The sequence below is a fragment of the Bison bison genome, unplaced genomic scaffold, assembly GCF_000754665.1.
Source record: "Bison bison bison isolate TAMUID 2011002044 unplaced genomic scaffold, Bison_UMD1.0 scf7180017864200, whole genome shotgun sequence".
Classification (NCBI taxonomy): domain Eukaryota; kingdom Metazoa; phylum Chordata; class Mammalia; order Artiodactyla; family Bovidae; genus Bison; species Bison bison.
In genome coordinates, this window is record NW_011494772.1 from 4,661,705 (window position 1) to 4,685,338 (window position 23,634).

The 23,634-nt window shown below is 35.6% G+C and overlaps 1 protein-coding gene across 1 annotated transcript in view; it reads right to left on the reverse strand.

Annotated features, from left to right (window-relative positions):
* The window catches only part of ROBO2 (roundabout, axon guidance receptor, homolog 2 (Drosophila)), a 657,579-nt gene that overhangs the window by 75,281 nt on the left and 558,664 nt on the right, over positions 1 to 23,634 (reverse strand). The window contains exons 14-17 of the mRNA XM_010844340.1: positions 22,046 to 22,167; positions 13,766 to 13,997; positions 10,460 to 10,584; positions 6,319 to 6,490 (exon numbers count right to left, since the gene is read on the reverse strand). Of these exons, the coding sequence (XP_010842642.1) occupies positions 6,319 to 6,490; positions 10,460 to 10,584; positions 13,766 to 13,997; positions 22,046 to 22,167 (651 nt within the window). The remainder of the gene's footprint in view (positions 1 to 6,318; positions 6,491 to 10,459; positions 10,585 to 13,765; positions 13,998 to 22,045; positions 22,168 to 23,634) is intronic.

A 23,634-nucleotide genomic window follows, 5' to 3' on the forward strand; every position in this document is an offset into this window, starting at 1 on the left:
GAGCCAGACATCCTGGAATGTGAAGTCAAGTGGGCATTAGGAAGCATCACTACGAACAAAGCTAGTGGAGGTGATGGAATTCCAGTTGAGCTATTTCAAATCCTGAAAGATGATGCTGTGAAAGTGCTGCACTCAATAATGCCAGCAAATTTGGAAAACTCAGTAGTGCCCACAGGACTGGAAAAGGTCAGTTTTCATTCCACTTGCAAAGAAAGGTAATGCCAAAGAATGCTACCACACAATTGTTCTCATTTCACGCACTAGCAAAATAATGCTCAAAATTCTCCAAGCCAGACTTCAACAATACGTGAACTGTGAACTTCCAGATGTTCAAGCTGGATTTAGAAAAGGCAGAGGAACCAGAGATCAAATTGGCAACATCTGCTGGATCATAGAAAAAGCAAGAGAGTTCCGGGAAAACATCTACTTCTGCTTTATTGACTAAGCCAAATCCTTTGACTGTGTGGATCACAGCAAACTGTGGAAAATTCTTCAAGAGATAAGATGGGAATACCAGACCACCTGACCTGCCTCCTGAGAAATCTGTATGCGGGTCAGGAAGCAACAGTTAGAACTGGACATGGAACAACAGACTGGTTCCAAATTGGGAAAGGAGTATGTCAAGGCTGTATACTGTCACCCTGCTTGTTTAACTTATATGCAGAGTAAGTACATCATGAGATATGCTGGAATGGATGAAGCACACACTGGAATCAATATTGCTTGGAGTAATATCAATAATCTCATTTACGCAGATGATACCACCCTCATGGCAGAAAGCGAAGAAGAATAAAGAGCCTCTTGATGAAAGTGAGAGAGGAGAGTGAAAGAGTTGGCTTAAAGCTCAATATTCAGAAAACTAGCATCATGGCATCTGGTTCCATCACTTCATGGCAAATAGATTGGAAACAACAGAAACAGTGACAGACTTTATTTTCTTGGGCTCCAAAATCACTGCAGATGGTGACTGCAGTCATGAAATTAAAAGATGGCTGCTTCTTGGAAGAAAAGTTATGACCAACCTAGACAGCATATTAAACAGCAGAGATATTACTTTGCAAAAACGGTCCATCTAGTCAAAGCTATGGTTTTTCCAGTAGTTGTGTTGGATGTGAGAGTCAGACTATAAAGCTGAACGCCAAAGAATTAATGCTTTTGAAATGTGGTGTTGGAGAAGACTCTTGAGACTCCCTTGGACAGCAAAGAAATCTAACCAGTCCACCCTAAAAGAAATCAGTCCTGAATATGCATTGGAAGGACTGATGCTGAAGCTGAAACTCCAATACTTTGGCCACCTGATGCAAAGAGCTGACTCATTTGAAAAGACCCTGACGCTGGGAAAGATTGAAGGTGGGAGGAGAAGGAGACGACAGAGGATGAGATGGTTGGATGGCATCACTGACTCAATGGACATTAGTTTTGGTAAACTCCAGGAGTTGGTGATGGACAGAGAGGCCTTGAGTGTTGCAGTCCATGGGGCTGCAAAGAGTCGGACATGACAGCAACTGAACTGAACTGAATTGTTGTTTTAAGTGTTGTGTTAGTTTCTGCTGTACAATGAAGTGAATCTGTCATATGTAGACATATATGTCTTCCCTCTTTGACCTCCTTCCCACCCTACCCTCCCATCTCACCCATCTGGTTTACTACAAAGCATCATGCTAGGTTCCCTGAGCTATACAGCAGACTGATACATCCACTATGGAGAATAATATAAAGGTTCCCTAAAACACTAAAACTAGAACTACCACATGATCCAGCAATCCCACTACCGGACATATACCCTGAGAAATCCATAGTAAAAAAGACACAAGCACTCCAATGTTCATTGTAGCACTGACTATTAACAACAGTCAGGATACGGAAGCAACCTAAATGCCTATCAACAGATGGATGGATAAAGAAGATATGATACAAATAGAGATAGAATATTACTCATTCATTAAAATGAATGAAATTGGGTCATTTGTAGAGATTTGGATGGACCTAGATCTGTCATACAGAGTGAAGAAAGTCAGAAATTTCTATTGGTTTTTATTACATGTATAGAAGTAAAAGCTAAACCAATAGCAAACCAGCTTGAAAGGGAGGAAATGAAATTATATTTTCTAAGATACAGTATCGGAGAAGGCGATGGCACCCCACTCTAGTATTCTTGCCTGGAAAATCCCATGGACGGAGAAGCCTGGTGGGCTGCAGTCCATGGGATCACAAAGAGTTGGACACAACCGAGCGACTTCACTTTCACTTTCCACTTTCATGCATTGGAAAAGGAAATGGCAACCCACTCCAGTGTTCTAGGCCAGTCCTAGAGCAATCATTGCAAAAATAAGGATACTTAATAGTTCAATCAGATCAGATCAGATCAGATCACAATAGTGAGTATAAAATATTCTACAGAAAATTATCTTATTCATCCTAAAGAAATTAGCAAATTTGGAAAAATAAGAACAAATTCAATTAAAAAAAGAAAAAGAGGAAAAGGGCAGTTCTAAGCTACAAAACATTGATGATCACATCAAAGATAATAAATACTCCAATTAAAAGCGAGAGATTTTCATATTGGATAAAAAATAAAGCTGAACAATATGTAATTTAAATAATAGAAATGTACATTAAATAGAGATATAGGAGTTTAAAGGACATAAAAAATTAAAAAAACACAAAGATTTATAAGGCTGTAGTAACATCAGAAAGATTAAGTTCCAAGACAAAAAAATCTCATGGACTGCAGCCTACCAGGCTCCTCCGTCCATGGGAATTTCCAGGCAAGAGTACTGGAGTGGGTTGCCATTGCCTTCTCCGTAGCAGCAGCAGGAAATAAAGTGGGGCATTTCATAATGAAAAAGCATAAGTTAACTAAGACAACAATACTAATATGTACTTAGTTAAAACAGAGTGGCAAAATACATGAAATAAAAACTTACAAACAAAAAGGAGAAATATACAAATCTATAATTATACTGAATTTTCAGGCTTTCTTAATTATTAAAAAAATAAATAAACAGAAAATAAGTAAGGACCTGAATAATACTACCAACTGATTTGACTGATATTTTTAGAACATTCCATTCCAAATTAGAAAAATACAAATGAACCTAATTTTTAAATGTACAAGGAACCTTAACTAAGGTGAAATTCTGGGCTATAAAATAAAATATTTAAAAAGCTAAGTTTATGCAAAATATACTTTCTGATCTCAGTGAAATTAAATTAGAAATGAATAAAAAGCTATATGGAAAATAGTAAAACATTTGGAAATTTAATAACATTTCCAAATAACTTCTACAAAAATCAAAATTTTTTACAGAAACTGAAAAATGTTTTCAACGTAATGATAAATGGAAACACAACACACCAAATTTGTAAAATTTATCTGAATAAGTGTTCAGGGGAAAATTTAAAACTTTAAATATTCACAATAAAGCCCCAAATCATTGATTTATTCTCAATCATTTCTGTCTTAATTTTTTAAAATCTTTTTTTAATTTTGTAAACAGAAGAAAGAATATCAGAAATTGCTTAATTAGAAAATAAAACTAACAAAGCCAAAACTTTGTATGTTGAATGTATTAATAAAATCGATAGATCCTCATCAAGATTCAAATTTGAGAGAGGGTGAAAAGAGAGAGAGGGTAGGTGGGCAATGAAAAAGGAGAATAGAGACAGCATCAATCCACAGTATTTAAGAACAAAAGAGAAGTCATTACTGCTCATCTTTCAAACATTACAGTTAAAGGTATTACAAAAATAAGGTGATATTGCAAATAAACATTTAATAATAAATTCAACAATTTAGACAGATTAGACAATTTCATTGACGGGCAAACACTATAAATCCATTTACCACATCCAACAGGGAAGAAAAAAATTGAATAAATATAAATTCATAACAATAAAAATAATTGACAGAGAAAACCCTAGGCACAGATATCATCACTGAATTCTATAAGCATTTAAGGAAGAAATAGTACCAGGTCTGTCAAAACTCTTACAGAATGTAGAGGAGGAAGGAATATTCCAAACTCATAAAGCTAGCATTCCTGATTCCAAAACCTGACAAAGACATTAGAGGAAAACTACTGATCAATATTCCTCATGAGTGTAGACGCAAAATTCTTTAAAAATGCTAGTAAATCAGATCCAGGAGCATCTGTGAAAAGCATAATATAAGTCCTGACTAAGTGGGATTTATTCCAGGAATATAAAGTTTATTTACCTTTGAATCTTCACTAGAATTTACCGTATTAACATAAATAAGAAGAAAGAAAACGTGATTTTATGAATACACTCAGAAAAAATATTAAACTATTAAAACAGATAAATGAAGAAGTTAGTAAGGTCATAAGATAAAAGGATAACACATAAAATTAAATTTTTATATAACATAAAATAGTTGAAAAATGAAATTTTATAAATCCACTAATAATAGTGTAAAAAAACATTAGATACTCCAGAAAAATTTTAACAAAACATATGTTAAGGTCATACACTGAAAACTACAAGATATTGTTGAGGAAAATAAAGATATATAATAGAGAGGTGTATCATGTTCTCAGAGAGAAACAAAGACTATTAAAATAGTTATCCTTTTCAATTTGGTATATAGATTCACTGCATTTTCAATCACAATTTCAATATAATTTTGTAGAAACTGACATGCTGATTTGAGAAGTATATGGAAAAGCAAAAGGTCTGGAACCGTGAAAACAATTTTGGAGAAGGAAATGATGCAGTATTCACATTATTTGACTCCAAGAGTTTCTATAAGCTATTAGTAATCAAGACAGAGTGGTTTCGCTTATGAAGACATATAAATAAATGGAACAACATAGAGAATCCGGAATGGATGCACACATATAGCTAACTGGGGAAAGGAAAGCTTTTTCAGTGAACTATGCCTAGGTATTTTAATTTTACATATGGATACAAATAAACCTCAACCCTCAAACCACATGCAATTTCTTTAAGACAAATTATAGACCTAAGCATGCAATCTAAAACTGTAAAGCTTCTGGAAAAAAATATTTGCTCTCTAGATGTAGGACATAGTTTCTTAGAAAGCACTAAACATGAAATACAATTTTGATAAATTATACATCACGTACATTTAAAACTTTTGCTCATCCAAAAGATGATATTAAGAAAAGGAATAAGAAAGCCATAGATTGTGAGACAATATTTACAAAAAAATCTATGACAGCAAACATATCAAAAATGAACAAATAACTTCTCTCAATCAGTAACGAAAGACAAAGGGCACCATTTCTAAAAAGCAAAGACTTGGAGATTTTACAAAAGAAAACACGTGAATGGTCAATAAGAACACATGAAGTTGCCCAACATCATTAGTCATCACAGAAAACTAAAGTTAAATGACAGTGGGGGAATCTTAAACTCACTGCAGTGACTATAATGACACACGGCAATATCAAATGTCAGTGTGGCAGTATAAAAATTGGGAGTCATATTCTTTTTGAGTGAGAGTACAAAATACAGTATGAAGAAATAATTAAGTTTCTTATAAACTCAAATACATCAGTGCTTTTACCCAGAAATTCTACGTCTAGGTCATTCTCCACAAGAAATAAAAACATATATCCTCCTAAAAATTTACACATTTTCTCAAGAGAAAAACAGAAACAAAATATGATACATTCACACAATTGAATACTGCTCAGAAACAAAACCTGTGAATTGCATAATACATATATGTGAGAATCTCAAAAATACTACATTTAGTGAAGAAAGTCAGACACAAAATACTATATTCTGTACAATTCCATTTATATATATTTCAAGAAAAGTCAAACATAATGCATGGTGATAGGGAGCAATTTTCTATAACGATGCTAGTAGACTGAACAGGGATTTCTTCTTTGGGATAGTTTATTTGGATTACAAAGTTTCTTTTGGCCTGTTTCTGTTTATTTTTTGACATTTCTCTAGCTAAGAAAAAGCATATAAATGTGAAACATAACACCCTTCTTCAATAACTGCCTCATTTCCTACTATATTTCAAAGGCATCAAAATTACTAATGAAACTATTGATTAAAAATAATTTTCAAACCAACTTTCAGCATTTAAAATCTTAATCATTATTATTTTAAGAAGTTTGTGGATATCCTAAGAGCATGAACAATTGCTAAACTTTTTTGTTAGAAACTCTAGTCATAACTATTTGTCTATATGATGTGTGTATCAGATTACTCATTATTTACCGAATACCCACTGTTGGGATGTAGATTCAAAAAAATAATCCACCTTGTTCCCAGTTGACTGATTTTAAAGCACAGATTATGTAGATTGGTACTCACCAATTATTATTGGCTGTGGCTCACTTTTTACTCCAATTCCTGCACTGGTACTAGCCGCAACCTCTACCCGGTACTGAATACCTGGGAATAATCCACCAATGATTACAGATCGAATGGCTGCATCCACAGTTTTGTTGATGTGGAATCGTGTCTCATTCCCCAGACACCAGATCTATAGAAATGTAAAGTGAATACCAAAAGAATATAAAATTATCTTTTCTGGTAATTAGTTCATTATAATTGATTACATTTTTTAGTAGTGACCAGTCTATTTTCTAGGCTTATTTGTAAATGACATTTTTGAATGCCTAACTTAGTCTGTTTATATATATATATATATGTTTATGTATATTTGTATGTGTGCATGTCTGTGCACATGTGTGTGTATTAAAGGAAGAATAAAAGAAACTAAAACACTGCAGCATTCCTTTGTATTTTACAAGGAACACTGAATATTGGGACTTCTTTGGTGTCCAGTGGTTGAGTCCCTGTTACCACTGGGGAGCCAGGGTCATGGGTTTGATACTGGTCGGGGAACAAAAATCCCACATATTATTTGGAGTGGCCAAAAAAACCTCCAAAAAACGCCACACACTGAATGCTCACAGAACAGTGATTCAATTTCCTCAACATCTCTGCAAAGTCTGGAAAGGGGTTCTTGGTTGCAAACAGTATTTAGGTATGGATTAAAACACATAAATTCCTCTGGTTAATTCATTTATCAAGATTTACTATGCATATAATCTATTAAAATATGGTGATTATGAGTTGTAGTATCTGAAGTATATAGGTGCATATCTAAGTAATTTATATTTCATTTAAGAAAATATTAACTTACACAGAGGTAGTTAACAAGATTAACTGACTAAAGTTATAGGTATTGACTGAGATAAAATTAAAGTCAATATTTACATTGACAGTAATAAATCTTAATATTGATCAAAACATATCTACACACACATACACATGTATGAGAATGAACGGAGTGGTGGGAAGTCCTTAAACACTGCTGTGAGGGATGCTAGGCTTGCACTTCCAATAAGAATTAAATTTAAAGTCATATTTTCTTTTGGGATGTGAAAATCTGCTTGTAAAATGTGTTGTAAAAAATTCTGTGTACACTTATATTTCTATTATATAGAATTAATAATCTGCATGGGGAGACAAAAGGAGGAAAATCCACAATTTGTTTCTGAAATAGATAAATTAATGATACTTTTTCTTTAAATTAACATAATGACTTTGAATTTCAGACTTCTTTTAGTCTATGAAACCTAAGTTACTAATGGAGGAATATTTAACCCTTACCAAAATATACACATTTGTACCAAAACAGGACAAACTCATGAGTGAGAAAATTTACAACTTATGAAAAATTATCATGTTGTGAAAAAAATAAATATTTAAATGAATGGATTGAAGATATTTAGTCCTCGATGATACAAAAGTAACATCCTAAACTAATTAAAGCACAGACACATACACCAAGGTAGATAATTCTTTGCTTTTAAAACAATGTGTCTTAGTTCAGTTCAGTCGCTCAGTTGTGTCCAACTCTTTGCGATCCCATGAACTGCAGCACGCCAGGCCTCCCTGTCCATCACCAACTCACAGAGTTTACCCAAACTCATGTCCATTGAGTCCCTGATGCCGTCCAGTCATCTCATCCTCTGTTGTCCCCTTCTCTTCCCATCTTCAATCTTTCCCAACATCAGGGTCTTTTCAAATGAGTCAGCTCTTTGCATCAGGTGGTCAAAGTATTGGAGTTTCAGCTTCAACATCAGTCCTTCCAATGAACACCCAGGACTGATTTCCTTTAGGATAGACTGGTTGGATCTCCTTGAAGTCCAAGGACTCTCAAGAGTCTTCTCCAACACCACAGTTCAAAAGCATCAATTCTTCTGTGCTCAGCTTTCTTTACAGTCCAATTCTCACATCCATACATGACTACTGGAAAAACCACAGCCTTGACTAGATGGACCTTTGTTGACAAAGTAATGTCCCTGCTTTTTAAGATGCTGTCTAGGTTGGTCAAAACTTTCCTTCCAAGGAATAAGAGTCTTTTAATTTCATGGCTGCAATCACCATCTGCAGTGATTTTGGAGCCCCAAAAAACAAAGTCAGCCACTGTTTCCCCATCTATTTGCCATGAAGTGATGGGACTGGATGCCATGATCTTAGTTTTCTGAATGTTGAGTTTTAAGCCAACTTTTTCACTCTTCTCTTTCACTTTCATCAAGAGGCTCTTTAGTTCTTTACTTTCTGCCATACGGGTGGTGTCATCTGCATATCTGAGGTTATTGATATTTCTCCCGGCAATCTTGATTCCAGCTTGTGCTTCATCCAGTATGAATGTATCTTAATGCTTATAAAATTTCATAATTTATGTAATTATGCTATTATAAAAGCACTTACTCTTATATTCTTAGACACATTTCTTTATAAAGTGATGGCAATAATTTTAAAATAAATTTTATGCAAATTTAATCCATTTGCTTCAGTAACTTAACCATTAACTTAGGAAAACTGTACTTTAACATTTTTTCCCTAGAAGTAATAATGTTTTGAATAAAATTATTCAGCTTAATTTCACACACCAACTTTGAATTTCTGGGGTGAGGTGGGGTGTCTAGTTTTCTTTTCTAATAGATCTACTTAGTGTATTATTGTCACAATTCTACAAATATTTATTAATGGCAAAAAAAATTAGAGTTTTGAATTTTTACAAGGTTTAATGATATGTTTTACTCACCCATATGGTCTAATCATATCACAATTAATCAGAATCATTTCTCAAAGTTAGACAACTTGCGTTTCTCAAATGATGTCTCTCAAATGATGGTGAAGAAACAATGGATATATTGTTTATAAATAGCAACAAATTCATCAGTTGAAAAATGAAAGCTTTCTAAAATTTGTGTTTTCAATGGCTCCCTTTTCTCAGGGCTTCCGTGGTGGCTTAGTCGTAAAGAATCTGCTTGCCAATGCAGAAGATGCAGGTTCAATCCCTGGATTGGGAAGCTCTGGTGCCTGAGATGGTAAAGAATCCCCCTGCAATGTGGGCGACCTGGGTTCAATCCTTGGGTTGGGAAGATCGCCTAGAGGAGGGCGTGGCAACCCACTCCAGTATTCTTGCCTGGAGAATCCCCATGGACAGAGGAGCCTGGAGGGGTCCAGGGGGTCGCAAAGAGTCAGACACGACTGAGAGACTGAGCATGCAGCTCTTAAGTGAAATATTTTCCAGAACCTCAAGAACTTGGTAAAAGAATTTAGAGTGGGAGATGGTACTTCCTATCTCTATCCCAACACTGCTGCTGCTGCTGCTACGTCCCTTCAGTCATGTCTGACTCTGTGAGACCCCACAGATGGCAGCCCACCAGGCTCCCCCATCCCTGGGATTCTCCAGGCAACACTATAAACCCGCAAAGCATCTTTTTATGAGAAAACATTTAAAAAATAGCTGCCTAAGGCCTGTGGTCTTCCCTGGTAGCTCAGTGGCAAGAATCCACCTGCAAAAGCCTGCCAATGCTTGTCAATGGAGGAGATGAGTTCGATCCCTGGGTTGGGAAGATCCTCTGGAAAAGGAACTGGTAACCCACTCTGGTATTCTTGCCTGCAGAATCTCATGAACAGAGGAGCCTGGCTGGCTACAGTCTATGGGATTGCAAAGAGTCGGAGGAACACGACTTAGAAACTAAACAACATAATCCCATTACAGAGAAGTCTAACAAAGATAAAGACAGTTTCTAGGACAGGGCTTCACTATCTACCCTCTACTCCATCTTTGTAAATTCCTGAAGTTCTGCAACCACATTTTTATATATATATATATATATTTATTTATACATATATATGTGTGTGTATTATACATATATATATATGTGTGTGTATATATAAATATATAAAAAATAACCACTGCACTATTATGGTTTACTTGTCCAACTGAGTCTGTGTTATTTGTGAGCTTGGATTTAGGTTCTATGAATTCTGTGCATTTGCTTCTTTACAAGTCGTACAAACATATATTTCTTTACACTCAAACTCAGTAAGAAGGCCACCAGAAATACTTCCCATCCACATGACCCTGAGACTTCTCTGGGAAGTTTTATCTGTGAACCTTTCTTCTTCATCCAGGCCTTACCTTGTATTCCTGGATAATTCCATTCTGATGATCTGGAGGAGGAGGATCCCAGGAAACACTAATACTTGTGCTATTGTGGCTTCCAACAGTCAGCACAGTGACAGATTGTGGAGGGGCACTTGGGGCTGCAGAAGAAGTCATTAGAATAAACCCTAATTGTAAGTCTTAATGTGCATTAATGCTGCTTATAGAATATGAATATAAAGACAAGATGCAAGAGGGTCTTGCTTCTAGTAGTTCTGAATAAACAGTGAACGGTTAAAAAAAATCCTTTAAATATAATGGATAGATTTAAAGCAAATAAAACAGCTACAGTGATATGTCCTCAACAATAAATTTAACAGTTAACATTCGAGTTTGTGTCTCCTATATGCCTAGAACTGAGGTAAGAGTAAGGTTTAATTTTCACAGTAAAAATAACATTCTCACAAAAAAAATTCACAGGAAATAAAAAACAACGCATCTTAGTTTTACAGATAAGGAAAAGGAAAGCTACTATAATAGACTTATCTAAGTCAAACTGAGGGAGAACTTGAACCAGGTATGTCTGATTTTAGAACCTTGACTCTTTTGCCTCTAACAGGCTCCTCTTTTGTAAAACAAATAAGCAAAACAACAACAACAAAAACACTGCTATCAAAAGTATTCTGAGAGGATGCATTCCAAAATTTGACCAGCCATTATTTCTGAGTAGTAGCATTACTATCTTTTTGTTTTGTTTTGGTTTATGTTTAATACATAAAAACAGAAACATAGCTATAAATTTCACCAACACAGAGAAAAGACAGTTTTGTTCTCATAATGAGAAACATAATTCACTGTTGTAAACTGATTCATAATTTAAGATTTGAAACTTATTTTACATTGATGGGCAAGGAACTCTGAAGATATTAATGAAAACAGTTCATGTTGGATCATGAAATGGACAGATTTTAATTTCCTACAATTCTCTTCCTTTATGGTTTTTCCCATAACTAATTACAATTATACAAAGAAAAGATGAATAAGAAATAATTCTTGATTTTGGACAGTAGTAGTATCTCCTATCCAATGTATTTGAGAGCTAAGTCATACTAATTTTCCTGGAAAACATCAATTCTCAGTATAACTCTGAGCTTAAGCCAACAGTTGAAAAAGCAAATCAAAGTACTAACCCTTGAAGCAAAAGTCATATAATTTTGAGGTATGAAAGAATTTTTACTATAAGATTAATGTTTTCATAACTACATAATTTAGTTCTTTGAAAATGTGTACACTTCAATCATAAAAGATACTTAAAAGCTTACCAATAAAGTTTCCCGTGTTTGATAAATGATCACAACACATTTCACTGAAGTATGGTCCGTGCAGAAAACACACACAGACACGTTACCACAATACTGCCCTTTATTACTCCTCTATGTGATAATGCTGGTCTGAAATGTGGCACAATGACATAAATCCAACTGTTTGCCTACTGGTTTTGTAGTCATTAGGTAGACTTTATTGAAAAGTAACACTTTGGAGAACTGGTTTCTCATTTCCCTTACTGCTGGCGTGGCGAGAACACGGTGCCTATTTCCTGACAGGTCAATTATTACCCAGATGTGAAAGAGCCCACTCATCGTTCCCAGACACAGCCCAGCTGAGTCCCATTTGTTCCCTTCAGGAGCCACAGAAAAAGGAGATGAACGTAAATCTAACGGTGACAAATGTCTATTCCGGAGAAAAAGTCTAACTGCAGTGAAATTGATTTTTGGAAGTGTGCTTCAAACATAGCATTCTGTATGAAATTTACCCACCCCACTCATTAGTTTATATGTTTTCCACATAAAGCAAAATTTAATGGGAGACAAAGATCCTATTATTAAATTTTAGTAATTTTTTCTTTATAAATCCTAAAGGTCAATTAATGATGCCTTTAAAAATATGCACTTCTGCCCATGTCAGTATATCACACTATAAACCAATGTGAAGATAACCTTTCTCTGTATTGCTAATTATAAGATATATATAATTTAAAGGCTCTTTGGAGAGCCATGGAAATCCACATATCTTTGGAGATGTATATCTGTATGTTAGCATGAACAATCTACACATATTTTCTTAAGGCTGCTTTTATACTGATTTATATAAAATATGTTTAGAAAAAAGGCTTTTTACATAAAAATTAGCAGAGAAGCAGAAAAGGTGGGGATTTATTATACTTTGCATATGACTTTTTGTACTTTGATGATACCATTCATTGCCAATTTCTAGTTTAGGGAAGGGGAAACTAGAAAATGGACTAGTTGAGACTATATTAGTTTTATGTCCATCGCAGATTGATTTTAAACTATCTGCAACAAGAAAAGTTACCAAGGGGAAATGGAGAGGGGACATCATTAAGAAGAATGCTATTGCAAACATTCAAATGGCCTTCCAGATTAGAAATTATGAATCCGACTGGCAGAGCTCAAAGGGAAGGAGGCTTATAAAAGGGAATGTATGCTTTACGACACCAAAAACAGAGGAGGGACAAAGAACAGCCTGTGTACTTGAGTTTCCATTAGCTCGTCCTTTAATGAAGCTAAATGAGCTAAAGCCATGTGTGAAAACAAAAAGGGAAAGTATTATAATCAAATTCCAGTGTACAGACCAACAAGAGTTGAAGCTAATGTTTCCTTAAGAAAAATTCAAACTACTTGAATGTCAGTTTGTAACCAAACAGGACCCTGTGGTACCTTCCTGGGACATGTCTTCCCCCTTATCCTCTGCTTTAGTCCCCCTCTCTGAAGTACCTAGATAGCAGTATTTGATGCACATTTCCTGGGTTGTTTTAGAGATGCGGAAAAGCCCCCACAAAATGAAAGATGTTAACTGCTTGAGGACCATGAGCACACAGCCCCAGGACTACTGGAGTCTAAGGACTGATATTATTAACCCCTGTGATTTCACCCTATTTCATCACCATCAGCCAATAAGAAAACTGTGTATGGGCTGATCACAGACTTGCTGAAAACTTTTGAGGAGGTCAGGGCTTTTTAAGGCATAAGCCACCTATCTCCTTGCATGGCCCTGCAATAAACCTTTCTCTGCTCTGAACTCCGATATTTTGGTATGTTTGGTCTCACTGTGCATCAGGCACACAAACCTGTACTAACAATTTTTGAGCTGTTAGATTCTATGAACTTCTCAGCATAAAAGAAGAAAAAAGACACTTCTCAGGTTCACTCTTAGAATTCTCTATTGGTACTCTTCTAAGGAAGATGATAAAACTAGAACTTCAACAGAAGTTGATTTCATTATGGTTTAAGGTTGGTTCATGTTAGAAATCTGAATACTGACCTTCTTCAGTAGTACGAACTGTTTTAGATTCACTATCCATTCCTTGGAACTCATTAAAATACGGTCGAACTTTAATTTCGTAAGTCACCCCCTTTTTCAGATTGACTAAGACAGCACTTCTCTCAGTTGGGACTTTGGCATCTAAATTCTGCCACGCTGTTGTAGCCTGCAGGCCTGAAGTCTGACGGTACATCACTCGGTAGCCTTGAATAAACTGGGGTTGGCGATCAACCTGCAAGACAAAGCAAAAAGCTTTTGAAACCAAATAGAAGTGTCCGAGCGATGTCATGTCTTTCTAATTCATCACCCTGCTTCCAACATCCTCTTTCAGTTCTGAGTTCACATGATTCCAAGTTGTTACTTCCAAAATGAAGAGTGGAACTACATTATCCCCTGTTTAAAATACTTCATAGTAGTTAAGATACAATTAATTCAAATTCTTTGGATTAGCACAAAGTCCTGTCAATATTTCTAGCTTTGTCATCTGTTTGTCCTTCTACTGTATTCAACAGTTCTCGTTTTTGTGGTTTTATATGTAGTGTGCTATTTAAATCTCCATTATCACCCCTTGTTCATTCACTAACACCTTTACTCACTCAACCATTTTCTGAGTTCCCATTAGAGGTGTCAGTTATTCTGTTAAACTCTGAGGATAAAAATGGAGAATGAAAGGAGAGTCAGTCCCTGGCCTCCTGGTGCATAGAGTTCAGGTAGAAGGTGGAAATTATCTCATGATCACTCAAACAACGGGCAAGTTACATCATATTTGTTTGTTATGATGTTATGAATGAGATGCGCTAGCAGACAAGAAAGCCTAGAGTGGAGAGAAGTTGATTGATCAGGGAGACAGTTTCCCAGAAGAAGAACAAGTGCTGAGATCTGCATAGAAAGCAAGATTTATACAGAGGAAGAAAAGTAGGAACAGCATATGTAAAATTCCTGTGGCTGGAGGAAGCATATAAAAGAGACTTAGTTGTGGAGCTAGAGCTCCTGTTTTAAAAGCATATGAAAAGTTTATAGTGATTAACAAATATTAAATAAAAGACATTTATTAAGTTAACAACTTCAAGGTCCTCCAATAGTCCCACTGTTAGCACACTTTAACAGCTTTCTTTTTTCTTTCATTCATCTGAGGTACAGAGGATAAAGAGCTGTTTTTAATAAAAATCTGAAAATGTGAACTGGAAAACTAATATCAAAAATCCAAAAAACAAGTTCTTGTTTTATATCTATTGAACACTTTTTATTGGAGTTTTATCACTGTTTCATTTCAGGGAGAAAAGGACTTTCAGCTTTTTCAACATTTGAATGTCCTGCTAATTTTTAGAAATGCTTGACTTAAATATAACTATCACAGTATCTTCTTCAATTAATATTCCAGATACTATAGTTTAATAGCCATATTCTAAGAAGTCTTTAGCTTGACATATTTCATTGTCAAGTAAAATGTAAAATTCAATGGAGATGAGATGGAGTAACCCTATTTTAGGAAGGCTGAGAAAAGAGAGAAAATAAAGGTGATGATGGAAATGGCTATTTCAGTTTTTTAAAAAATGTCTGTATCCAACTGTTAACACATAATAACACAAATGATACTCTTTCATGTAATACCTTCTGGCATTTCTTTATTAGTTGCAGCATTTTAAAATATTTTTTAAGTGAAGACAGAAAATGTACAAATACAGAACCTCAATCAAAATACAGCAAGACAAAGGGCTATGTCTTTGGTATGTAGAATGTCCATGCTAGAAAAATCCATAAAGTTGGATTTGCGTGAGCATGTGTGTTTCTAAGTATAGCTAATTCTGGTTTCACAGATGAGTCTCAACAAGTAAGAATTCCTTCACCCACATGACAGCTTTCTAACTCTTAAAGATTTGTGGAATTAGTACTACACTTGTATGAGGCTATGTCAAAGAAAAGTAAGCTCAGTTCTGATACCAAAGCTCACGATCTTTGAATCCTCATCCATGCTACCAGTTTGTGTTCATACCAAAGTACATATTTATCGAAAAGCAGAAGTTCTCTAGACATTATAAAACAAGGAAACTAAAATGCAAAAAGCTAAATTTATGAGAGACAAAGAGAGATGCCTTTCATCATAACTGTCAATGTTCAAAAAAAATCCCTGAGGCATATGTTAAAACAACATTAAGCTTGCATTTTATAAACTTTTCTGCATTCACTTTAAGGGGATTTATATACTGAAAGAAAGACATAACTCACAATAATAGCTTGTTAATACTGAAAGAAGCAAGCTGTGTTTTTAAGAAGAACATTAAGCAGCTGTTTCCAGATGAAGGGAGTCTGTAAATCAGGGTAAATTGGTTTTATCCATGTTTGGTTTTCATTAATTAAGTGTTTTAGGACTTTATGAAGCTAATGTTTACTGCACAACATTGCTTTGCTCACTTCAGTGTATACTGCCTTCACTGGTGTAATGGCCTACTTAATAGCTAAATACTTCGACTTGATTTTGTGTGGTTGCTATACATACATGCTCTATATTCTTTTCAGAAGGAAAGTTTGTTGTTACAGGTGAAAGCAAAAGTGAAAACGCTGCACATCACCTGTTTAAAAACAGGTGAGATTTTAATGCCTACGTGTTCTACACCACTGATTTTGGTGAACCTTTTGACAAGCGGTCACTTTCAAGTTAAACCATATGCTTGTCACTAGTTTTATTAACATTCTAATTAAAAGAAGGAAGATTTTCTTTTAGAGTCTATTATAAATTGTGATGGGATTGCTAGGTGGCTCAGTGGTAAAGAATCTGCCTGCAATTCAGGAGATGCAGGAGAATGAGGGTTTGATCCCTGGGTCAGGAATATCCCCTGGAGGAGGAAATGGCAACTCACTCCAGTATTCTCACTCTGTCTCTGGGAAAATCCCACGGACAGAGAAGCCTGGTGGGCCACAGAACGTGGGGTTGCAAAGAGTGAGACATGACTGAGTGCTCACACACACACAAACCATCTCCATAATCAGAGTTTGGCCACAAAACCATGGGTTTACTAAATTAAAAAAAAAAAATCGGTATTTTCTGAAATCTGAATAAAAGAGTATTGTCTTAGGAACACGTGAAGGAGTCTCGATATTCAGGTCATAAGATCTCAATTGAGTGATGGTTTAGCTTTTTAAACGTTGTGAGTCTCAGTTTACTTAATTTACACAAATAATAAAGCACTTTTCAAGTTTTAGAGCTGCACAATGATAGAGCACTGTTATGTAAGGGATATACTAAAAAAGGGAGTCCATTTGTGGCCCTCAAATCTGTACATTCATTAAAAGATTAAACAAAGATATTTAATATCTATCACTTCATTTTTAAAATTCCATTTATACTGAAAATTCAGAGTGAATTTCCTTTGGTGGCTTTAGCCTGCTGAGTAACAGATCTGGGTTTCACTGAGTTCTGAGATTCTAGTTCGCCAAAATACTCTTTCAACTCCAATAGCTGTGACGTTTAAGGGGCAAGCGACCTGTAATTCTTGTCCTTGAATAAAAACAAAACACTCATACACACAAACTAGAATAATGACTTTAAAGTAAGAGATTTATTGCTCCTTTCTTAGTGAAACAGTCATTTTCATCATTTTTACCCACCCTCTTTATAAGAACAGTCATTTTAGAAAGTAGTGTTTGCTAAATTTTGTTGGTTTGAGATTAGACATGTGGGACAGGCAGATAGTTTTTCCAGTCCAAACGTCCTGTGTGTTTGGTAACAGAATCCTGCCAACTATTGACAAACTACATCAGCTGACCCCTAATTGAAATACATGGGCTGGGGAATATATTTCTTTCCTCAAACATCAACATGCCTGAAACTTAAGTACTAACAATGTGATAATTCACAGAACATACACATTTAGCAAGTTGAAAATATGACATGAAATATTTGATTATAATTTCTTTGGTCACAGATGCCCTCTCCAGTCTAACTTTATTTCACTAAATTTACTTCTCAAATACATAACTTACCTTATGTGTAAATACAAATTCATGGAGAATTTGTGATATAGTCAAACACTTTCTTTCTTAAAATAAAAAAAAAATAAAATGTATGAAGACAACTGATTTGATCATTCAATGGACAGTTATTGAAAAAGAATTTCATAATAAATGCTCTCCTCTGAGAAAAACAGAAGTGAAAACTTGAACTTTGGACTCAAAACTCAAGCTCATGAGGGAGAGATATGTAGACTAGTAATAACACGTTTCTTGGGATATAAAGATGAATATGTCAAGGTCCCTCTCCTGGAAGAACCCAGACTGCTGACCTACAATTCTGAGCTACTTTGATTGATTCTTTTAAACTCTGTGACTTTTAAAGTGATTAACTTCGTAAACATAATGACTTTGATTCTTTACCCAAATAATCCCCACATTTAGAAGCAGCTTAAAAAAGCAACCCTTTAAAACTCAGAATAAAGCAGAGAAGACTTTTGTCAGGGGAGAATGAGGAAAAATCTGGTGTTAAAAATACAAGCATTTCCTTGGCTTTATTATTGAATAGTTTTGTATTGAGCCAAAGCTACAGAAAGATGGAAGAGATCTTGGCAGATAATACCCTTTCTGTGCCACTGGAAAAATGATGAGGTCATTATGTCCCTTCATGGGAGCAGAAAAATAGAAACCATTGTATGCCAAAACCAAAATAAGTCAATGTGAAATTATATGAAAAATAAAATTAGAAACAATGCAACCTTAAATAATCATGCTGCTGCTAAGTTGCTTTAGTCGTGTCCGACTCTATGCGACCCCATAGACGACAGCCCACCAGGCTCCCCCATCCCTGGGATTCTCCAGGCAAGAACACTGGAGTGGGTTGCCATTTCCTTCTCCAATGCATGAAAGTGAAAAGTGAAACTGAAGTTGCACAGTCGTGTCTGACTCTTCACGACCCCATGGACTGCAGCCTACCAGGCTCCTCCGTCCATGGGATTTTCCAGGCAAGAGTACTGGAGTGGGGTGCCATTGCCTTCTCTGATAATCATAGCTACTCTTAAAACATACATTTAGTTTTATTTTTTGTTAAAGCACTACCCAGTTTTGTACTCTCAGACCAAACATTAGACTGGTCTAATTTAAGGGGCAACAACATGCCCCGTCCAAGGTCATATGTTGAAATTCCACTATTAATAGGTATTTCTTCCAACTAAATATTTGTCTACAGTTTCAAGCGAAAAACAAAGAGCAGGTTTACATTAAGGAAGCTCTAATCCCATTTTTACCTATACAAAGATGTAGGATCCTGGAAACACTGTTCAACCTGCCTCCATTGGTTTCCTTTTACAATCTACTGTTGTTATACTTTTTAGTTGCTAAGTCGTGTCCGACTCTCTGCAACTCCATGGACTGTAGTTCGCCAGGCTCCTCTGTCCATTGGATTTCCCAGGCAAGAATACTGGAGTGGATTGCCATTTCCTTCTCCAGGGGATCTGCCCGACCCAGGGATCAAAGCTGCATCTCCTGCATTGGCAGGTGGATTCTTTACCACTGAGTCACTGGGGTTACCCCTTAAAAATAGAATTGGACTGCTGCTGCTGCTGCTGCTGCTGCTGCTGCTAAGTTGCTCAGTCGTGTCCGACTCTGTGCAACCCCATGGACGGCAGCCCTCCAGGCTCCCCCATCCCTGGGATTCTCCAGGCAACAACACTGGAGTGGGTTGCCATTTCCCTCTCCAATGCATGAAAGTGAAAAGTGAAAGTGAGGTCGCTCAGTCGTTTCTGACTCTTAGAGACCCCATGGACTGCAGCCCACCAGGCTCCTCCATCCATGGGATTTTCCAGGCAAGAGGACTGGAGTGGGGTGCCATTGCCTTCTCTGAGAATTGGACTAAAGAGCCTTAAATGTTAATTCAGTTTCTTCTGTTCTAATACGATAATGCCTCCATATTTCCCCATATAGATGTAGAAAAGTGATAATGCTGTTTCTGATGCCTGAGGACAGAGTTAATTACTTCTTCTTTGACGGAAGCCTCTGTTTATAAAATTTATATATATATATATATATATATATATATCAGTTATGGCTCTTATCCCTATGTACCATCATTAAGAAGTTCTATGTTTTTCTCAAGTAGATTTGTGTTTTCCAACACAAATATAGTGTTATATAGTGTTTTCCAACATTTACTCTAAAACTGGTCCTCAAAAAATGCTTACTGAACTGTGTTTACTCAATAGATTTATTATTAAGAAGACCCTGGGATAACTCTCTTCATTGTGTTTTTTAATTCAAACATTATTGATTAAGAACTGATGAAAAATAACCAGTTTTCCACTCTCAGCTTCTTTTATTGAGGAAATTGATGGAAATAGGTGAAATAAGTTATTAACCTAAAGAAATGTGCATTCGAAGCAGGTAACATCCTTTTTTTAAAAGTTACTCTTCTACTACCACTAAAACAATACCACCACCAACAAAAACATTAACAGAGACATAATCATAAATATTTTCTCATTAATATAATTCTTTCTAATCAACTATAATTGATACAATTCTAATACTATAATTAAAACAAAAATTTTCTAGATATCCCTAGGTCAAATGACCATTACTTACACAACATACAAGATCTATTAACAAACAGGAGACTATGAAAAGCTCGTTTATCCTCCTTATGAAATTTTAGAGGCTATAATAAAGAGATCTTGAGCATGAATGAAAAGTTGACACTAAGTGTATCAGGCAGAAGAAAGCACATTATCTGTTTCTTCACAAAACACAGACACACAGACACAAATACACATACAAAGGTTAATAATCTCTAATATCAATAATATGGATATTTTTATGCTAGCTATTGTTTTCATTGCAGTGACTACCATGTGATGAAAACATTTTTCATTCTGAAATAATAGCGGGTAGGTTGATACTCAATAAGGCATGGAATTATTTTATTATATAAAAATTATAATAAAGCATATATTAAAATAACAATCTATTTATTAAGACCCATCAATTTTTACTATAATTATTAATTAATTATAAATAAATTAATTACTATGTGAAATTATATACCTTTTTGGTACTGCTGGATAATATTCAGCTATAAGAATTTAAAGATAATTGATTTAAATTTAGAAGAAAAGTTCAAAATTAAATTTTTTTGTGCTTCAAGTAACATCATTAAGAAAGCAAAAAACATCACACAGATTGGGAGAAAATATTTACAAATCATACATCTGATAAAGCATCTGCACACAACATGTACAGAACTCTTGTAAGACTATATACTAAGAAGACAACTCAGTTTCAAAATGGGCAAAGAATTTGAACAGACATTTTTCTAAAGAAGATATACAAATGCTCAATACGCACATGAAAGATTCAAAACAGTCATTAAAGAAATGTAAATTAAAATCACAGTAATATACCACGCATACTCACTAGAATGGTTATAATCAAAAAGCCAGGATAACAAGGGTTGTTGAAGATGTGAGAGAAACTAGAATCTTCTAACATTGCTGTAGGAGCATAAAATTGTGTAACCTCTCTGAAAAACATTTTGGCAATTCACCCAAACGTTAAGAGTTTAATTCAACAATTCAGAAGTATACATCAAGAGAAATTAAAATATATGTCGATGTAGACACAAGTGTTCATGACACCATTATTCATAATGGCCAAAAGTGGAAAGAACTCAAAGACGAATTAGCTGATAAACGGCTAAACAGATGTATGTGATGCATCTATACCATGGAATTCTACTCTGAATAAAAAGAAACAAAGTACTGATGCATACTACCACTTGGATGAACCTCAAAAGCACCACGCCGAGTGAAAAGAGCCAGACACAAAAGGTCACATATTGCATGATTTCATTCACATGAAGGCAAGAGGCGCATTCATACAGAGCAGATTAGTGGTTGCAAAGGGCTAAAGTCAGGGGAATGAAGGAGTGGCTGCTCAACAGCCCAGGGTTTTACTTTGGGATGAGGAAATATTCTAAAACCAGATTCTGGTGGTGATTGCATAACTCCGCAAAGATACCAAGAAATATTGAGTTGTATACTTTAACTCTGGTGTGCTAATACATCTCAATAAGGCCATGTAAACATTCAGGAGACAAAACATATTATTTATATTGTGATCTATTTTCATTCTGTTTATACTTTTGCCTATTGAATTTTTTTTTTTCTTTTTTGCCTTTGATTTACCTTGACTTTAAATGGTGAGGGTTTTGATTTTTGGTTTGTTTGCTTTTTTCTTTTCTGGTTTGTTTTCTCAAAGGAGTAAAAGAGACCACCATTAGGATAGCCTTTAAAAACTTACCGTCCATGTGACCTGAACAGTGGTGGGAGTCAGTACGACTGGAGTATGAAGACGGACAAGGACATCTCCGAGTTCTTTCTGGACTTGCCTGTGGTCCACTCCTTGTGCTGGTGGGCTGATATCTATAGGGATAAACAGTTCCAATCCTTAAAAATTCACAGTGCAATTCCAGTACATATTATATAAGCCAATATTATGCCATTAGAAATAATTATGGGGGGAAAATTAAAAATCCTTTGTGACAACATTAAAGAATATTTATATACATACTACCACTTTAGGATATAAAGTGAGATTTATCTTCGCTAAAATAATATTAATAAAAGTGTTAGTGACCCCTTATCCCCATTCAGTACACTGCTGTGAAAGATCTATTATTTTCTTACTAAAGGATAAAGTGTGGGCTGTACGATTTCTTTAGAAACATCAGTTTAATACAGATGTTGAAACATTGAAGGACTTCCACAAGTAGTTACCGGGGCCAGATCTGAAAACTGCTGTTTAGGAATTTGTTCAATCCCTTTTCCCAATTAGCAGGTTGTGTGTTGCTATTTCTGAACCTATTTCAGTCTGGGAAAGTGGAAGAGAAAGGAAGCAGGGGGCCTAGGAGTGAATTATGTGACTGTGTGTGTGTGTGTGTGGGCACTCAGTTGTATCTGACTCTTTGCGACCCCATGGACTGCAGCCTGCCACTAAAGGTAAATAAAATGAGGGAAAGAAGGGGATGAATCCTTCCAAATTCACACAAAAAAATTCTGATGACCAATTTAACACACTGATACAATGTTCTGTGTAAAATTCTGAACAGTACTCCAATACTTGACAAAAATAAGGCTGCTGATTTTTTGTAGTGAGTGTTGGGGTGAGAAGAATTGCAATGTTTAGAATGATATACTCTCAGCCATAATCTGTTCTGATCATGTATTCACCATTTACCTAAACACTGTTCTATTTCCCATCCAACAGTTTATACCCTTTGTGTCCATTAAAGAAAAAAATAAGATAAATTATAGATATCCAAGTCCATCAAACTGACATCAAACACTGAATTTCATAGAGATTCAAGTGGTACACTGCAATGGTAAGTTGATTTTTTTCTGTAATCACCTTACTTAAGGAAGGAAGTACAATTTAAAATGATTTAATTTCTTAATCTTGCCTTCTCCTAATTTCTCAGGCCACGAAGCATTACTCTTGCAAATATATTTTTAAGTGCCTATCTCAAAAATAATTTAAACTGGGTGCACTAACTTTGGAGAAAGCAATGGCACCCTACTCCAGTACTCTTGCCTGGAAAATCCCATGGACGGAGGAGCCTGGTAGGCTGCAGTCCATGGGGTCGCTAAGAGTCAGATACGACTGCGTGACTTCACTTTCACTTTTCACTTTCATGCATTGGAGAAGGAAATAGCAAGCCACTCCAGTGTTCTTGCCTGGAGAATCCCAGGGACGGGGGAACCTGGTGGGCTACCGTCTATGGGGTCGCACAGAGTCAGACACGACTGAAGTGACTTAGCAGCAGCAGCACTAACTTAAATTGGAGGGCTTCCCTGGTGGCTCAGTGGAAAAGAATATCCCTGCCAGTGCAG